Source organism: Dryobates pubescens, chromosome 26, assembly GCF_014839835.1.
Source record: "Dryobates pubescens isolate bDryPub1 chromosome 26, bDryPub1.pri, whole genome shotgun sequence".
In the NCBI taxonomy this organism is placed as follows: domain Eukaryota; kingdom Metazoa; phylum Chordata; class Aves; order Piciformes; family Picidae; genus Dryobates; species Dryobates pubescens.
In genome coordinates this window covers 1485819-1505208 of record NC_071637.1, presented here as the reverse complement: position 1 = coordinate 1505208, position 19390 = coordinate 1485819, and the positions used below count along the sequence as shown (strand labels likewise).

The 19390-nt window shown below is 52.8% G+C and overlaps 1 protein-coding gene across 2 annotated transcripts in view; it reads left to right on the top strand.

Annotated features, from left to right (window-relative positions):
* The window catches only part of CBFA2T2 (CBFA2/RUNX1 partner transcriptional co-repressor 2), an 85531-nt gene that overhangs the window by 45302 nt on the left and 20839 nt on the right, over positions 1 to 19390 (top strand). For both annotated transcript variants that reach the window (XM_054173371.1, XM_054173370.1), the window contains exon 2: positions 19238 to 19381. In XM_054173371.1, coding sequence (XP_054029346.1) covers positions 19238 to 19381 — 144 coding nt within the window. The remainder of the gene's footprint in view (positions 1 to 19237; positions 19382 to 19390) is intronic.

The window sequence follows — 19390 nt, the reverse complement described above, 5'->3', positions numbered from 1 at the left end:
TCAGTCTGCTGCAGCCTCCCTGCTGCTCTGAGGGCCGTTTAATCAGTGGATGAGTTTCTATTGACCATTATAAGCTGTGGAGAGCCCCTCGGAGCTAATTAGTAATAAGCGGCTGCCAATTAACCACGGCTCCCTGGGCTCCGCTGCCGCCCTTCTGGTGCTGCTGGCTGGGAGAAGGTGGTGAGAAAATGGAGCCTGGTGAGTGTCTGCTTCATCTGGAGAGCAGGAGAAGGGTGGAGCTGCTTGTGAAAGGGCCGGGAATCCAAGTTTGAGAAGGATTTACGAGTGCTAGTTAAAATCATATCCTAAAGGCTGCCTCCAAGCCTCACTTGAGGTGGAAAGTGCTTTCAAAAGTCAGAGCTTGTTTCCCCGGCTCCTCCTTTTAGCTCATCCAATGTTTTGAAGGTACCAAAGGTGCAGCTTTCATTTATTGCATTTAAATTTATTTATTTGCTTTTATTGCATTTTTATTTATTGTCTTTAGCCTAAGTAGGAAGGAAAAGGAAATTTCCCCTTCCAAATTTCCAGTGCTTGGTGTTTCTTGGCTATAACTCAGGGGAGTTTTGATAACAAATGATTGCCTTTATATCTCACAGATTCACAGGTTGCACTGGGCTGGAAGGGACCCTCACAGGTCATCTTGTCCACTTAGCAGGGACACCTCCAGCTAGATCAGGCTGCCCAGGGCCACATCTTGGCAGAGTTCAGCACCACTTTGGTTTAAAACCAGTGCTCCCAAGAATCTAAAGGTGGTTGTACCACTGCTGAAGTTTCTGATTCAACACTGGGGTCCTATTTCATAGTGGACTTCATTTAATGTTGTTACCCTGTACAGCAGGCTGGTGCTCTTGCAGGGAGAGCCTACACCAGATAGACCTGGGGGGGAGGGGGGCAGGTATTGAGCAGACATCAAGAACTAGAGCACTAATTAGAAGTGAGTGGTTGTGAGTTGCTGGGATGGGTAATTCCACAATCAAAACATGCTGCTGAGGAACATCAAAGAGAAAGAGGGAAGCTGAGACCACTGAATCCCAGCGTGGTAGGGGTTGGAAGAGACCTCTGGAGATCATCCAGTCCAACCCCACTGCTAAAGCAGAGGTGTCCACAGCAGGTTGCCCAGGATTACAATGTCCAGGTGGGTTTAGAATCTCTCCAGAGAAGACAACTCCACAACCTCCCTGGACAGCTTGTTCCAGGGCTCCAGCTCCCTCACAACAAAGAAGTTTCTTTTTATGTTGATGTGAAATCTCCTGGGTTCCAGTTTGTGCCCATTGCCTCTTGTGCTGTTGCTGAACACCAGAGACAAGAGTCTGGCCCCATCCTCTTGCCCCCACCCTTTAGCTCTTGCTGAACATTGCTCACATCCCCTCTGGGGCTGCTCTTCTCCAGGCTCAACAGCCTCAGGGCTCTCAGCCTTTCCTTCTCACAGAGCTGCTCCAGGCCCCTCAGCATCTTTGTAGCCTCTGCTGGACTCTCTCCAGGAGTTCTCTGTCTCTCTTGAGCAGGGCAGCCCAGAACTGGACCCAGTACTGCAGATGTGGCCTCACCAGGGCAGAGCAGAGGGGGAGAATCTGCCTCGACCTGCTGGCCACACTCTTCTGAACGCATACTGGGACACCATTGGCCTTTTTGGCCACAAGGGCACATTGCTGGCTCATGGTGAAGTTGTGCCCCAGCATTCCCATGTCCTTCTCTGCAGAGCTAATAGCCCAGTGCGTCACAGAGCAGTGGCAGAACTGGTGGCTTTGGTGTTGAAGTGCTGCTGGTGGTTTGCATGAGCTGCACATCTGCCGAGCTGTGGCAGAAGTGAGTGTTGGTGTCCAGCCCTTCGCTTTGGGCTGCACGCTGTGTGCCCAGGTGGCAGGAGAGGACAGCCTGGGCAGAACATCTGCCTGCCTTTGTTCCTGTGGTCCCTAAACTGCAGCAGAGGTTAAGGAGCACCAGTGACAGGAATGGTCTCTGGTGGTGGTGTTGCTGGGGGAGGCTGGGTTAGTGTCTCCTTCAGCCATGAATTTCCCAAACACTGGGTCACTCTTCACACTCTGCAGTAAACTTGGTGTTTCCTCTCTGCAGCTCAGAGGGGCAAAGTGCCCCATCCATGGCCTTGCTGCTCTGGGCAGGGAATGATTTCAGATCTTTTGAGGGGAACCCCTTAAATCCAACTCCTTAAATGACTTCTGTTATCCGAAAAGTAGCCGAGATGGTCCAGGTGCCGTCGATCCCAAGCACGCCGAGCTCTTGCTTTCGCTCCACAGCACTTCCTCAAGTGAAACTCCAGCTCTTTGTTTTCTACCCTAACATTCCTCTGGGTGTAGAAGCCCCCAAAATAACCACGAGGGGGGAAAAAAATGGATACCAAGCTGTTGCTCCAAGTCCCTTTCTAAAGGGCATCCCTTTTGTGTCCGTGTTGTCTGGGCTGCGCCGGCCTCGGGAGCCGTTAATCTTCCTGCTGTTCTCTTCCCCCGTGGCAAATGAGAGACAGATGTTCCCATCTGGAAGGGTTGCTCCCACCACCCTCCCTCTGCTCTGAGCAAGGAGGATTTGGAGAGCAGTGCAAGCAGGCTTGGGACTTCTAAGAACTAATTTTATCATGATTGTGATAATTGCCTGTTTGATATCTGCAACTGCTTTCATTTTTCTTTGGGAGTGCTTTAGCCTAATAAGTAAAGAGTGTGGAGGAGGAACTGTTCTTCATCTTGGAACAGGAGGGGAGGAGTGGAAAGGGGGGGAAAAAAGAGCTTGATTCTGTACCATGAAATGGAGCAATGAACTGATGAAAATTGATGGTGAAAAATGAAGCTAATGAAGAGTTACCAAAAGTCTTCTGCAGTAATCGAGTGAATGGATTATGGCCTCCTGGCATGCATGCAGAAGAGTGTGACCAGCAGCATAGGGAAGTTCTCCTCCACCTCTGCTCTGTCCTAGAGAGGTCACATCTTGAGTCCTGGGTCCAGTTCTGGGCTCCCCTGTTCAAGAGAGACAGGGAGCTGCTGGAGGGAGTCCAGCAGAGGCTACAAAGATGCTGAGGAGCCTGGAGCAGCTGTGATCCTGGGCAAGCTGCTGTGGATGCCCCTGCTTTAGCAGGAGGGTTGGACTAGATTATTTGCAGAGGTCTCTTCCAACCCACACCATGCTGGGATTCTCTGAATTAGTGACCCTCTTTGCCTTTGCTTGAACACAGCTGCCCAGCCCTTGTCCCAGCTTATAACCCAGGCCAAAGAGGTCTGAGCAGCCTGAGATGTGGTGTGAGGGAGGAGCACTGCCTGAACACATCCTGAAGTGCTTCACATCCTGAAACTGGAGCACTAGCTGCTCTGTAGGGTTTGTCTTGCACCAATGTATCCTGTTGGGTGATATTCCAGGATCATACTCCCCTGGTGAGGATGGGAGAGTTCCTTGCCTTGGGGGATGGTGAGCTCCGTGGTGCTGCTCACTGCATCACTTTCAAACAGCTGCTGAGCTACAGCTGGTGACAGAGACAACAAGGGATGAACTTAAATCCCCCAAATCTATTTCTCTGGGCACTAGCAATGGAGAAGGAATTGCTGTGGTGTGTTGGTGAGAGCAGCAGCAGCTCCCAGCTGGCTGCTGTGCCCTGTGTAAATGGGGTTTAGGGCAGCTTTCATGACTGGAGTAACTTGGTTCTTCTTGGAATCAAGAGCAGGTGGGGGGAGTACCAGCCCGAAGCAGTTTGTGTTCTTGGAGAAGCCAGAGGAGCAGAACTTGAGGGGCTTGGTGCAAGCCATGGCTGCAGAACTCATCCTCAGTCTGGGGACTGCTCCATTTGGTGCTTTGTGGGATGGCTTCTGCAACCATGGGTTGCACCACTGGCCCTGGTATGAGAGCAGAGCTAAGGAGGCTGAGGCGTCTTGAGGATGGGTTTGTACTGCTGGGCCTGGCATGGCCCAGGTGAGTGCAGAGCCAGAGCTGCAACCTCCTTGTCTGGGTTGGAGCACAGCAGAAGAGGACTGCTGTGAGGTGCAACCTGTGTCACTGATGAGTTGGTCGAGCCAGGCACATTAATGGGATTTCAGAAGAAGCAGTGAAGGGCAAGAGGGACAAAGATCTGCAGTCTGCCTTCAGGAATCAATTATTAGTCACATTTCCCTTATTAACCACTCTCTGGCCTGGCTGTGAACGATAACACACTTTGCTCTATCTGAGCCTCGCACAGAGCTGAGGTTTAAAGTGAAACAGCTGTGTGTGGGAGAGGAAGGGATGGCAGTGGAGATCCACATGGTTATTTTTGAGTTAGAAAAAATCTTATCCCAGGCTCAGCAGCTCCCTCCTGTGTGATGCCAGGCTCTCCTGTGAGGTGCCACGTCCTCCACTCCCACAGCATCTTGCAGCTCAGGAGCCTGGATGTGCTATCAAACCAAGCTAAACAAGGTAAAAATAGGCTGGTGGTGTCTGGTGGAGGAAGTATCTGTACAGTAGCAGACGTTACCCACTGTGACAGATGCTGTAGTATCATTGTGGCCAACTCTGGGCTTTGGTGGAGGGAGGAGGGTAGAGAAGGACCCACACTTGAACAACTGTTAATTTGAGCTAAGGGAGGTGTGGGATTACCTCTAAGATCATTGAGTCCAACCATGTCTGACACCACCATCACCATTAAATCATAGGGCCACAAGGATGAGCAGAGGGCTGGAGCACCTCTCCTATAAGGACAGACTGAAGGAGCTGGGGCTGTTCAGTCTGGAGAAGAGAAGGCTCCCAGGTGACCTTCCAGTATCTGAAGGGGGCTACAGGAAGGCTGGGGAGGGACTGCTCAGGATCTCAGGGAATGATAGGACTAGGGGGAATGGAATGAAGCTGGAGGTGGGGAGATTGAGTCTGGATATGAGGAGGAAGTTCTTCCCCATGAGAGTGGTGAAGCCCTGGGATGGGTTGTCCAGGGAGGTGGTTGGGGCCCCGTCCCTGGAGGTGTTTAAGCCCAGGCTGGATGAGGCTCTGGGCAGCCTGATCTAGTGTGAGGTGTCTCTGCCCATGGCAGGGGGGCTGGAACTAGATGATCCTTGTGGTCCCTTCCAACCCTGACTGATTCTATGTACCCAAGTGCCATGGCCACAGGTTTCTTGGAACACCACCACCTCCCTGGGCAGCCTGTTCCCATCCCTGACCGCTCTTGCAGCAAGGAAATTGTTCCTCATCTCCAACCTAAACCTTTCCTGGCACAATTTCAGGCCATTTCCTCTCCTTCTGTCACCTGATCCTAGGGAGAAGACACCAACTGCAACCTGCTTTCAAGGAGTTGTAGAGAGCAATGAGGTCTCCCCTCAGCCTCCTCTTCTCCATTCTAAACAATCCCAGTTCCCTCAACCATTCCTCATAAGACTTGCTCTCTAAACTCTTCCCCAGCTTTGTTGCCCTCATTTGGACATGCTCCAGGACCTCAATGTCCTTCTTGGAGTGAGGGGTTGGACATTTAGGAAAAAATTCTATCCCCCAAAGTGTTGTCAAGCCCTGGAACAGGCTGCCCAGGACAGCGGTGGAATCTATATCCCTGGAGGGATTGAAAAGCTCTTTAGAAGTGGTGCTGAGGGACATGATCATAGAATCATAGACTCAATAAGGTTGGAAAAGACCTCAGAGATCATCAAGTCCAAGCTGTCACCCAACACCTCCTGACAACTAAACCATGGCTCCAAGTGCCACATCCAATCCCCTCTTGAACACCTCCAGTGATGGTGACTCCACCACCTCCCTGGGCAGCACATCCCAATGGCCAATTCCTCTTTCTGCTTTCTGGGAGGAACTTTCTCCTCACCTCCAGCCTAAACTTCCCCTGGCACAGCTTGAGACTGTGTCCTCTTGTTCTGTTGCTGGTTGCCTGGGAGAAGAGACCAACCCCCACCTGGCTCCAACCTCCCTTCAGGGAGTTGGAGAGAGCAAGAAGGTCTCCCCTGAGCCTCCTCTTCTGCAGGCTAAGCAACCCCAGCTCCCTCAGCCTCTCCTCACAGGGCTTGTGATCCAGCAGCAGACTTGTTAGTGTTGGGTTAATGGTTGGACTCAGTGATCCTAAAGGTCTTTCCTAGCCTAAATACTTCCATGCAGCTGTGCTGTGCTGCTGAGCTGTTTGTGACTCAGCTGTGCCTCCTCAGTTCTGCTTGTAAATGATGGGTTATTGACTCAAGCAGAGGGAGACCTCTGGAAACCACCCAGTGTGCAAATTCATGTCAGGATCTGTACAGAGGTGTCATCCTGAACTGCAAACCTCTTAACCTCTTCCCTTTCCCCAACCTGGGACTAGCCCAATCATCCTTTTTCCCCCTAAGGCTGCTGTATTGGCTGTCCTGTTTCCAGTGCTTATCTTTGATCTTCCCTCTCTCTCTTTGGTGCAGCGATGCTGCAGAATGATAAAACATTGGCTCTTTCCTCAACGATGGGAGTTCAGTTTGAGCTTGGGGGAAGCTGGCTGGAAGCAGGTGATGGAGAGATTGCAGGAAAAGGCATCTCCTGGAAGCCTGAATAAGGCTCCTTTTGCTTTGCACGTAGATAACCTCTCATCTGCATGCCTGGAGAACCGCAGAGGTGTTCCACAGATGGCTTCGAGCCGTCAAGGGGAGGGAAAGGCAACCTTGGAGCAGAGGAAAGATGTTAATAAAATTTAAATGTAATTCTTCCCATTTCTCAGTTCCTAAATGTGAAAAATATTAGCTTGGTGGAGACTGAAAACAGATGGTGAGCAGTTGGAGCAGATAAGCATGTTATTGAAAATAAACATTCGCCGGAGCTGGGAGGTGGCGAACCATATTTCATTTCACCCTATTTACATTATCAGGTCAGGTTACACTGCTGCTGCCTCTCGTTTGCATTCAGGCTGGCAAAAGGGAGCCCTGTGATGCCAGCCAACTGCAGCATGTCCTGCTCCTCAGGGATGTCTTTGGGCTGGGATGGATGGGATTGGGCCATTTCCCCTGGCTGGTCCTCCAGGATGAGTTCTTGAGCTCGTTAGCGTAGAATAGGAGAATGGTTTGTGGTTGGAAGGGGCTTCATGGCATCCTGGCCTGCATCAGGAGCAGTGTGGCCAGCCTGTGCTCTGCCCTGGTTAGGCCACACCTTGAGTCCTGTGTCCAGTTCTGGGCTCCTCAATTTAAGAAAGATGTTGAGCTGCTGGAAGGTGTCCAGAGAAGGGCAACAGAGCTGGGGAGGGGTCTGGAGCACAGCCCTGGGAGGAGAGGCTGAGGGAGCTGGGATTGCTTAGCCTGCAGAAGAGAAGAATCAGGGGTGACCTCATTGCCCTCTACAACTCCCTGAAGGGAGGTTGTAGCCAGGTGGGGGTTGGTCTCTTCTCCCAGGCACCCAGCACCAGAACAAGAGGACACAGTCTCAAGCTGTGCCAGAAGAGGTTTAGGCTGGATTTTAGGAAGAAATTCTTCCCAGCAAGAGAGATTGGCCATTGGGATGTGCTTCCCAGGGAGGTGGTGGAGTCACCATCCCTCGAGGTGATTAAGAGGAGCCTGGATGAGGCACTTGGTGCCATGGTTGAGTTGATTAGATGGTGTTGGGCGATAGGTTGGAGTCGATGATCTTGAAGGCCTTTTCCAACCTGGTCTATTCTGTTCTATTCTATTCTATTCTGGTCTATTCTATTCTATCATCCAGTTCCAACCCCCCTGCCATGGGCAGGGATAGCTCCCACAAGGCCATGTAGCAACATTGTCCAGCTTGGCCTTGAGCACTTCCAGACGGTGTCCACATCTTTTCTGGGCAAGCTGTTCCAGTGTCTCACTACCCTCACTGGGAAGAATTTCTTCCTAATCTCCACTCTGAATCTCCCCTCTTCCAGCTCAAAGCCATTGCAGAATCACAGAATGGTAGGGGTTGGAAGGGACTTCTGGAGATCAAGTCTGCCAAAGTAGGATCACCTAGGACAGGTCACAGAAGAGCACATCCAGGCAGGGCTTGAAGGTCTCTAGAGAAGACTCCACAACTTCTTTGGGTAGCCTGCTCCAGGGCTCCAGCAACCTCACAGTGAAGGAGTTTCTTCTCATGTTGAGGTGGAACCTCCTGTGCTCCATCTTATCCCTATTGTTTCTTGTCCTATCACAGGGCACCACTGACAAGAGCCTTCATCTTGATACCCACCCCTCAGATATTTATAGACATTAATAAGATCCCCTCTCAGCCTTCTCCAGGCTAACCAGCCCCAGGTCTCAGTCTTTCTGCATGGAAGAGGTGTTCCAGTCCCTTCATCGCCCTCATAGCCTCTGTTGGCCTCTCTCCAGCGGATCTCTGTCTCTGGAATTGGGAAGCCCAACACTGGACACAATATTCCAGATGTGGTCTCAGCAGGGCAGCTCTCCTAGGCTGTAGGCAGGGTCCTGCCAGTCTCTGGAGAGGGCACCAAGGTCTGTCCTTCCTTTGGTTCCTTCTTATCCCTTTAGACAAGCTTTGTGTCGCTGTATCTTAAACCAGAGACTCTCACCCCTGCGAGCGGTGGGGGAGTGAGCCTCTGGTTGAAGGTGTGTTCAGGAAGGGTTTTGTTTTGCTGACTTGTAGATGATCTATAATTCATGCCTCTAGTCTGAGTGGTCATCAGAGGTGGTTGGACCAGTGGAAAGGGAGCTGTGTCTGGAGCGTGGCTTTGGTTGGTTTGCTTTGGTGAATCTTCTGGGCTTGGCTGAATTGTCTTAGGGATACCTTCTCTGTTCCTTGGCTCCAGCTTGTGGGTAACACAAGAATTTTTCCTGCCAGAGATAACCTTGGTTGCTGCTGGGAAGTTATGGATGCTCCATGCATAGAGGTGTTTAAAGTCAGGCTGGATGGGGCCTTGAGCAACCTAGTCTCATGGGAGGTGTCCCTGCCCGTGGCAGGGAGTTGGATCTAGATGATCTATAAGGTTCCTTCCAGCCCAACCCATTCTGTTACTCTGCTGTCTGTAGGAACTACATGTTGCTCATGGGAAGCAGATGGGAAGGAGACCACTCATGTCTGTCTGCCCCTGAGGTTATTCCTAGTTGTCTTCTTCAGTTCCTTCTCTTGCTCTTTGGGGTAACATCCCACTTCCCCCTGAGTGTTTTTATTTCTTCTTGACCACTCAGTTTATTCTCTAATTGCTAAAGGTATCTAAGGATTGATTTCAGTTCCAAGATACTTGAGCTACTCCCTAACTACTTTTTATTGTTGTGCCTATTCCCTTCTCTCATAGCCACAGGCATGAAGAGATTAACCAAGCAGCTTCTCTATACAGTTTGCAACACCAGTGAGTGTTGGCCTTCCTTCAGAGCTTGCCTCTCACAGCCACGCTTTGGACTAAACACCAGAGCTGGAAAAATCCTTTAAAGGAACTAACTCTGCTGAAATTTCTTTCCTGAGACAGTGGTCAGGGATTGGAACTGGCTGCCCAGTGAGGTGGTGGAGTCCCTATCCCTGCAGGTGTTCAAGAAACCTGTGGCCATGGCACTTGGGGACATGGTTTAATGGCCATGGTGGTGTTGGATTGATGGCTGGACCCAGTGATCTTAGAGGGCTTTTCCAAGCCAAACAATTCTATGATTCTATGGCAGGAGGTTGCAGTGGGGTTGGAGTTGGTCTCCTCTCCCTCAAATCAGGTGATAGGACTAAAGGAAATGGCCTGAAATTATGCCAGGGGAGGGTTAGTTTGGAGATCATGAAAAATGTCTTTGCTGCAAGAGTGGTCAGGGATTGGCAGAGGCTGCCCAGGGAGGTGGTGGAGTCCCCATCCCTGGAGGTGTTCAAGAAACCTGTGGCCATGGCACTTGGGGACATGGTTTAATGGCCATGGTGGTGTTGGGTTGATGATTGGACTGAATGATCTTAGAGGGCTTTTCCAACCAAAATGATTCTATGAAATCTCTCGAGTGGATGTTGGAACTGCCCCCCCTAACATGTTCTGCTGAGCTGGAGAGCTGGAACTCAGTCCCCTGGGAGCACAGGCATGGGACCTCTCTGTGGACCAGCCAAGACCCTGAGTTTTCTCCCAGCCTGCTGTCCTGTGTCTCTCATCTCTTTCTCCTACCCAGAAAGGAAACTCCTCAGCTGCACTTTAATCTTAGAATAGAATAGAATAGAATAGAATAGAATAGAATAGAATAGAATAGAATAGAATAGAATAGACCAGGTTGGAAAAGACCTTCAAGATCATCCAGTCCAACCTATCATCCAACACCACCCAATCAACTAAACCATGGAACCGAGCACCCTGTCAAGCCTCGCCCTGAACACGACCAGCCACGGCGACCACACGACCCCCCCAGGCAGCCCATCCCAGTGGGCAATCACTCTCTCTGTGTAAAACTTCCTCCTAACCTCCAGCCTAAACCTCCCCTGACGCAGCCTGAGACTGTGTCCTCTTGTTCTGGTGCTGGTTGCCTGGGAGAAGAAACCAACCTCTGCCTCACTACAACCTCCCTTCAGTGAGTTGTAGAGAGCAATAAGGTCACCCCTGAGTCTCCTCTTCTGCAGGCTAAGCAACCCCAGCTCCCTCAGCCTCTCCTCACAGGGCTGTGCTCCAAGCTCCTCACCAACTTTGTTGCCCTTCTCTGGACCCCTTTCAGCAAGTCAACCTCCTTCCTAAACTGAGGGGCCCAGAACTGGCCACAGGACTCCAGGTGTGGCCTAACCAGTGCAGTGTACAGGGGCAGAATGACCTCCCTGCTCCTGCTGGCCACACTGTTCCTGATGCAGGCCAGGATGCCATTGGCCTTCCTGGCTGCCTGGGCACACTGCAGGCTCATGTTCAGTCTACCATCAACCAGCATCCCCAGGTCCCTCTCTGCCTGGCTGCTCTCAGCCACTCTGACCCCAGCCTGTAGCTCTGCATGGGGTTGTTGTGGCCAATGTGCAGCACCTGGCACTTGGATGTGTTCAATCTCCTGCCCTTGGCCTCTGCCCATCTGCCCAGCCTGTCCAGGTCCCTCTGCAGAGCCTCTCTACCCTCCAGCAGATCAACTCCTGCCCCCAGCTTGGTGTCACCTGCAAATCTACTGCTGATGGACTCAATGCCCTCATCCAGATCATCAATGAAGCTGTTACAGAGCATGGGGCCCAGCACTGATCCCTGGGGCACACCACTGGGGCCTGGCTGCCAGCTGGCTGTGGCACCATTCACCACCACTCTCTGGGCTCAGCCTCCAGCCAGTTCCTAACCCAGCTCAGAGAGCTGCTGTCCCAGCCAGGGGCTGACAGCTTGGCCAGGAGTTTGCTGTGGGGGATGGTGGCAAAGGCCTTGCTGAGGTCCAGGCAGACTCCATCCACAGCCTGCCCCACATCCACCAGGCAGTCACCTGGGCATGGAAGGAGATCAGGTTGGTCAGGCAGGACCTGCCCTTCCTAAACCCATGCTGGCTGGGCCTGAGCCCTTGGCCACCCTGTAAGTGCTGTGTGACTGCACTCCAGATGCCTGCTCCATAATCTTGCCTGGCACTGAGGTCAGGCTGACAGGCCTGGAATTCCCTGGCTCATCCAAGCGGCCCTGCTTGTGGATGGGCACCACCTTGGCAGCCTCCAGTCCTCTGGGATGTCTCCAGTGAGCCAGGACTGATGAAAAATGATGGAGAGTGGCTTGGCAGCTCATCTGCCAGCTCTCTCAGCACTCTAGGATGGATCCCATCTGGTCCCATGGACTTGTGGGGATCCAAGTGGCTAAGCAGATCACCAACTACCCCATTCTGGAACAGAGGAAGACTATGCTGCTCCCTGGCTCCTTCTGCCAGCTCTGCAGGCCAGCTGTCTGGAAGACATTCTGTCCTGCTAGTATAAATTGAGGCAAAGAAGGTGTTAAGTACCTCTGCCTTCTCCTCATCCTTTGTTACAACATTCCCCTCCGTGTCCACCAAGGAGTGGAGGTTGTCCCTGCCCTTCCTCTTGCTATTAATGTATTTATAGAAGGACTTTTTGTTGTCCTTCACAGCAGAGGCCAGGCTAAGCTCCAAATGTGCTTTTGCCTCCCTAATTTTCTTCCTACAAGACCTAGCAACATCCTTAAACTTTTCATGGGTTGCCTCCCCTTTCTTCCAAAGATGATACACCCTCTTTTTCCCTTAGTTCCTTTAGAAGCTCATCACCCATCCAGGCCGTCTGCCCCGGGGCTCATCTTCCGGCGCATTGGCACAGCCTGATCCTGTGCCTTCAAGAGTTCCTCCTTGAAGTAGTCCCAGCTCTCCTGGACCCCTTTGTTTCTAAGGGCTGTCTCCCAAGGAACCTTCTGAGTTAGTTCCTTGAGCAACCTGCAGTCTGCCCTCTGGCAGTCCAGAGTGGAGGTCTTCTTGCTGCCCCTCTTAGCTTGAGTACTGAAAATTCAATTCTCTGCTGGTCGCTGGCCCCTGAACAGCCTCCGACCACCACATCCCCACCAGCCCTGCCCTGGTGGTGAAGAGGAGGTCAAGCAGAGCCTTGCCCCTGGTAGGCTCACTCAGCACCTGGGATAAGAAGCTGTCCTCCATACACTCTTAAGAACCTCCTGGACTGTCTCCTCTCTGCTGTGTTGAGATCCCAGCAGATGTCAGGCAGGTTGAAGTCGCCCATGAGAACAAGGTCAGGAGATCTTGAGACAGCCTTAAGCTGCCTATAGAATGCTTCATCACCTTCTTCTTCCTGCTTGGGTGGTCTATAACAGACTCCAACCAGGATGTCAGCACTGTTGGCCTTCCTTCTAATTCTCACCCATAGGCACATGCTCCTTGCTTGTGAGGGCAGGGTGAGACCTGGGGCAGTGAAGGAGCCATGGTGTGCACCCACAGCACAGAGAGCCAGGGCAGAGCAGGGCCTGGAGGCTGTCTGTGGGGAGCAGAGAGCTGAGAGTGTTCAGATGGATCCAAGAGCTCTGGGGCTTTGCAGTCTCCTGCACACCTGGGCTCTGTAAGTGGGACACAAGAGTATGTAGAGCATGCAGCAGAAGCTGCCCTGTGCCTACAGCTGGCCTTACCCAGGCAGCAGCTGAAATCTGCAGCTCCAGTCGCTGTCAAATCTGGGCTTCAGGCTCCAGCAGCTTGGAGAAGATGAAGTTCTTGCATCGAGCCAAGACTGGAACACAGCCTCTGAGGTCAGGTTTTGCTTTACTCCAAGTGAATCACCTCCTGCCTCGTCAAGGCTGGGAAGGCAGCTCTCTGGCTGGTGACCACATCACAGAGTCAGAGAACAGTTAAGGTTGGAAAAGCTCTTCCAGCTCATTGAGTCCAATCATAACCCAACTACCATGAGTCCAACCATAAGCCAACTATCATAGCCACTAAACTATATCCTGAAGCACCAGATCTACAGATCCTTGAACACCTCCAGGGACAGTGACACCACCACCCGCCTGGGCAGCCTGTTCCATCCCTGACCACTCCTGCAGCAAAGGCTTTCTTCCTAATCTCCAACCTAACCCTCCCCTGGCACAACTTAAGCTCATTTCCTCTCATCCTATCACTGGTTAGTTGAGAGAACAGACCAGCACCAGCCTCACTCCAACCTCCTTTCAGGGAGTTGTAGAGATCACTGAGGTCTCCCCTCAGCCTCCTCTTCTCCAGACTAAACAACCCCAGCTCTCAGCCTCTCCTCCTGTCATGCCCCCCTAGTCTCTCACCAGTTTTGTTGGTCTTCTCTGGCCACCCTCCAGGACCTCAGTATCCTTCATACACATCATTGATGCCTTTCTCAGGTCACCCTCTGCAGGTCCTGGGTGCAAAGGGAAGTTGGGACCTTTGGCAGCTTGATATGCCACAACACCTTTGCTGAATGTGTTCAGTCTGTGTCCTGCAGGCACTGCTTGAAAGAGAGCAGTGCAGCTTTGGGAGCGTTGTGTTCTGAGCCTCAGCAGAGGATCTTATCAATGTCTATAAATATCTGAGGAGTGGGTGTCAAGAAGAAGGGACCAGGCTCTTTTCAGTGGTGATAGGACAAGGGGCAAGGGATGCAAGCTAGAAAACAGCAAGATGTCCCACTTCAACATGAGGAGAAACTTTGCTGTGAGGCTGCTGGAGCCCTGGAGCAGGCTGCCCAGAGAGAATATACATACATAGAACAGACCAGGTTGGAAGAGACCTTCAAGATCACCGCGTCCAACCCACCAACCAATCCAACACCACCTAAACAACTAACCCATGGCACCAAGCACCCCATCAAGTCTCCTCCTGAAAACCTCCAGTGAGGTTGTGGAGTCTCCTTCTCTGGAGATCTTCAAGCCTGGTCTGGATGTGTTCCTGTGTGACCTGCCCTGGGTGAGCCTGCTTTGGCAGCGGGGTTGGACTGGATGCTCTGCAGAGGTTCCATCCAGGCCCTAGCATTCTATGATTCTATGAATGTTTCTGAGTCCAAGCAGGGTTTGGAAGGAGGAGTTTATGAAGGGACCCAGCCCAGTGTTTCCAGTTCAGGCAGGGGTCCTGTGCTGACACTTGGAGCCTTCAGCTATTGACAAGAATCATTTTCCTTGGAGCAGCATCCAAAAAGCTTGTGACTCTTCAGCCTGGTTTCAGTAACTGATGTGGTGGTGGAGTGACCTGGGGGCATTTTGAGGAACATCCCAACACCCTCTCAGCTCCAGTGCAGCTGGAGGCACCTCTGAAACGCTGCTGCTGGTGGGGCAGTGACTATTCTGACCAGTGAAATGGGGCATAGAGAGAGACTGGAAAGGCAAAGTTTCTCCAGGGACCGTCTCAGCGGCTCATGTTTAGCCCCGGGTCAGCTGGAGGCTGACTCGAGTCCTTGTTTGCCATCTGATTTGCTCAGCTGATTCTCATTAACTGGCTGTGCTTAGGCTAAAAGTCAGGGGGTTTAGAAAGATGTTTTTAATCTGCCTTTATAGATGCCCCAGGTCACTAGCAGGAAGCTTTTAAATTTAACAGTCCTGTTTGCTGCTTGTCTGGAGGAGGGAGCTTGGGAAAGGTGGTGGTGGCTTCTCCTGGGCTTTGGTGTCTCGTGCAGTAGCCCAGCAGTAGCTGGTTTGATTTTGAGGTTATAAATTCCCTGTGGAATTTCCCTCCTCCCAGGGAATTAACTAAATTAGTTCTGCTGTCTTAATGAGCTCTATAAATGGTTTAGGAGGAAAGAGGAGAAACCTTAAGGTTTGGGGTGATGCTGAGCATCTTTCAGGGCATGGCAGTGTCAGGCTGGCTGGGTACACCTGGGGAGGAGGGTCTCATAGGAAGGGGGGTGGAGAAGATCAGATAAGGCAAGTGGATGGCAGTGTGTTGATGAGAATGTGTTGGTTTGTGTGGGGTGGTGGGAAAGGGAGAGCAGCAGGCAGAAGTAAATTTGCAGACAGCAAGCTGGGGGCAGGAGTTGATCTGCTGGAGGGTAGAGAGGCTCTGCAGAGGGACCTGGACAGGCTGGGCAGATGGGCAGAGGCCAAGGGCAGGAGATTGAACACATCCAAGTGCCAGGGGCTGCACATTGGCCACAGCAACCCCATGCAGAGCTACAGGCTGGGGGCAGAGTGGCTGAGAGCAGCCAGGCAGAGAGGGACCTGGGGGTGCTGGTTGACAACAGCTGAACAAGAGCCAGCAGTGTGCCCAGGTGGCCAAGAAGGCCAAGGGCATCCTGGCCTACATCAGGAGCAGTGTGGCCAGCAGGAGCAGGGAGCTCATCCTGCCCTGTGCTCAGCACTGCTCAGGCCACACCTGCAGTCCTGTGTCCAGTTCTGGGCTCCTCAGTTTAGGAAAGAGGTTGAGCTGCTGGAAGGTGTCCAGAGAAGGGCAACAAAGTTGGTGAGGAGCTTGGAGCACAGCCCTGGGAGGAGAGGCTGAGGGAGCTGGGGTTGCTTAGCCTGCAGAAGAGGAGGCTCAGGGGAGACCTTCTTGCTGTGTACAACTCCCTGAAGGGAGGTTGTAGCCAGGTGGGGGTTGGTCTCTTCTCCCAGGCACCCAGCACCAGAACAAGAGGACACAGTCTCAAGCTGTGCCAGGGGAGGTTTAGGCTGGAGGTTAGGAAGAAGTTCTACACAGAGAAAGAGATTGCCCATTGGGATGTGCTGCCCAGGGAGGTGGTGGGGTCACTGGAGGTGTTTAGGAGGAGACTTGATGGGGTGCTGGTGCCATGGTTTAGTTGATTAGGTGGTGTTATGATGATAGGTTGGATGTGATGATGTGAAAGGTTTCCCCTCCCCTCCCCTGTGATTCCATGAAATGCAGACACAAACTTTCTGCCCTGGAGCTATCATGGCTATGGGCTGTAGAGTGACTCCAGCCCCACCACCTCAGTTACTCCAGCTGCACTGAGATGGCAGGGCAAGGGATTTTCCAGCTTGTATTCATCTCTCTGCTTCCCCTTCTACAAACCACCCTGCAAACAGCAAACATTTGCTAGAAGCAGCAGACTTCATCTGCTGCCTTGCTGCTGCTAACCATGACTTGCTGTGAGGCTAATAAATGAGCCTGGTGGCTGAGCAGGTGCTGGTGGCTGATGGAACAGATGCCAGGCCAGTGGCACAAGGGACTTGGGAACCACTTTGCTTGCATCTTCTGTGCTCTGAAAGGCAGCATTTGTGTTGTCAGGAGCTGGGAGCAGCAGATGTATTTCAGTGCTGTGCACCCAGCGCTCCTCTGCCTTGGGGGATGCAGCACTGAGTTGCTTTGCAGGACTTCAGGGATGGCTTTCTGACAGCTGAGAGATCTTGGTAAGCACTGTGGGCTGCACTGGAGGTTGTGATGCAGTGTGATTAGATTGCACCTTCGTGGCCTCCTCTCCTCGTGGTGATGCTCACGTGTGAGCTCCTGCATCCAGAGCACTGCACTTGGCTGCTGCCCCAAAGCTCCAGCAGACATTTCCACTTGCCCAAAGCCACCAAGTGCCTGAGGTTGCCAGTCCAGGGCCTGCCTTGCTTGCACCAGAGAGAGGCTGAAAGACAAGCATCTGCCCTTCCCTCGCTCCCTGGGCCGGGGTGCAGGTGGCTGAACTGGGAACTGTGCTGCTGTGCAGGGACATGCAGGACACAGCCACAACTTGCTGGGGAGCTAATGGAGTGAGGAGAGCAGTGACTTGAGGGGAAGGGAGCAGTGGCCATGTTCTCAAAGGAGCCATATGCTTCATGTCTCATTAGCCAGGGTTGTGAGCTGCACAGCCAGACAGGCACCTGAGCAGCAGGCTGTGGTGACATGGAGCACCCCTGGAGGTGCACCCATGGGAACTGAACTCCTGGAAGTGCTCAGGCTCTGCCTGCTGAGCTGTCTTGGTTTTGTTTGTTTTAAAACCACCCTTCCCCAAAACTGCCCCCAAGCCCTAGGGCCTAAGTGCACCTCCTTCTCGCTCGTTCCCTTCAAGGAGCCATACTCTGGCTGAGCTGGGACATCCAGCCCAAGCCTGAGTCCTCAGGAGGGATCTTCAGAGGCTGAAAAAGAAGCTGTGTTGTGAGCTGGTGCTGTGTTAGCCCCTAGAGACTCCACAGAGATGAGTTGTGACTAGCCAGTGCTGGCACTTGCTGGCACAGCTGGCACCACCACTGCACCCGTGCTCCCTGCACCCACCCAGGAACCTACTGCATGTCTCCTAAGCTGGCAGCTCCTCTGGAGAAGCTGTCTCAGAGCCAGGGCAGTGGGGTCTGAGCAGCCAGGCAGAAAGGGATGTGGGGGTATTGGTTGACAGTAGGCTAAACATGAGCCAGCAGTGTGCCCAGGTGGCCAAGAAGGCAAATGGCATCCTGGCCTGCATCAGGAATAATGTGACCAGCAGGAGCACTGCTCAGGCCACACCTTGAGTCCTGTGTCCAGTTCTGGGCTCCTCAGTTTAAGAAGGACATTGAGAGACTTGAAGGTGTCCAGAGAAGGGCAACAAAGCTGGGGAGGGGTCTGGAGCACAGCCCTGTGAGGAGAGGCTGAGGGAGCTGGGGTTGCTTAGCCTGCAGAAGAGGAGGCTCAGGGGAGACCTTCTTGCTCTCTGCAACTCCCTGAAGGGAGGTTGTAGCCAGGTGGGGCTTGGTCTCTTCTCCCAGGCAACAGTGACAGAAGGAGAGGACACAGTCTCAAGCTGTGCCAGGGGAGGTTCATGCTGGATGTTAGGAAGTTCTTCCCAGCAAGAGAGATTGGCCATTGGGATGTGCTGCCCAGGGAGGTGGTGGAGTCACCATCCCTGGAGGTGTTTAAGAGGAGCCTGGATGAGGCCCTTGGTGCCATGGTTTAGTTGATTAGATGCTGTTGGGTGATAGGTTGGACTTGATGAACCAAACTGGTTAATTCTGTGGTTCTGATTTGGGGGTGCATGGGAGGACCACCCTGGTGCAAGAGAGAGGAGGTGCAGGGACATTGAAGTTGTGAGGGTTTGTAGAAAGCAGATGTTGCAGAGCTGGAAGAGAGTTGTTGGCCAGCATGGCTGCTTCAGAGCATGGCATTGCTGGCTGGGCAGCAGGAGGTGAAACCTCAGCACCCCCTCAGTGCCACCCTGGGCACACTGGTGAGGTGTGTTGGCACACCTGGGCAGTGCTGAGGGCATGTTAAGCAGCAGGAAAAGCAAAGTAATCAGGCAGAAGTACTCTGAGGCAGCATCTTTGGGCATGAGGGGTGAGAGAGTGCAGTTGAGAGACATGGGATAGTGAACACAGGTGTCCTGAGCTTGCCCAGCACCACCTCAGCACACCTGCTGCAGCCTGGGGCCATGCTCTGCCTGTTCCCTGGGGTGGGTCAGGGCCATGCAGAGCAACATGGAAGCCTTGTGGGGCTTTCACCCCTACCCACCCCCTTATCTGTGTACTGGGTTCAGGTTTGCACTCTTTACTCCAAGGACACCAAGGTGCTAGAGTGTGTCCAGAGAAGAGCAACCAAGCTGGTGAAGGGTCTTGAACACAGGTCTTGGGAGGAGCAGCTGAGGGAACTGGGGTTGGTTAGTCTGGGAAGGGGAGGCTGAGGAGAGACCTCATTGCTCTCTACAGCTCCCTGAAAGGAGGCTGGAGTGAGGTGGGAGTTGGTCTCCTCTCACATGCAGCAAGTGATAGGGGATGTGGGAACAGCCTCAAGTTGTGCCAGGGGAGGTTCAGGTTGGATATTAGGGAAAAGTTCTTCCCAGCAAGGGTTCTCAGGCACTGTCCCAGGCTGCCCCAGGGAGGTGGTGGAGTCACCATCCCTGGAGGTGTTTCAGAGCTGCCTGGATGTGGTGCTGAGGGCTGTGGTTCAGTGGCAGTGGCTCAGCAGCAGCGCTGGGGTTGTGAGCTCTGGGGGAGTGCTTGGCCTTGATGGTCTCAAAGGTCTCTTCCAACTTCAGCAGTTGTATGATTGATTCAAACTTCACCCTTGCAGCTCTGCTGGGTGGGGAGGAAATGCTTTCCATGACTGCCACTGAGTGTTCCTGCCTTCTCTCTGTACAGTTGCTGGTGAGAAGAGGGTGCCAGTGATGCCTGGATCGCCTGTGGAAGTGAAGATACAGTCCAGGTCCTCTCCTCCCAACATGCCTCCGCTGCCCCCCGTCAACCCCGGGGGCCCCCGGCCGGTCTCCTTCACCCCCACTGCACGTAAGACCC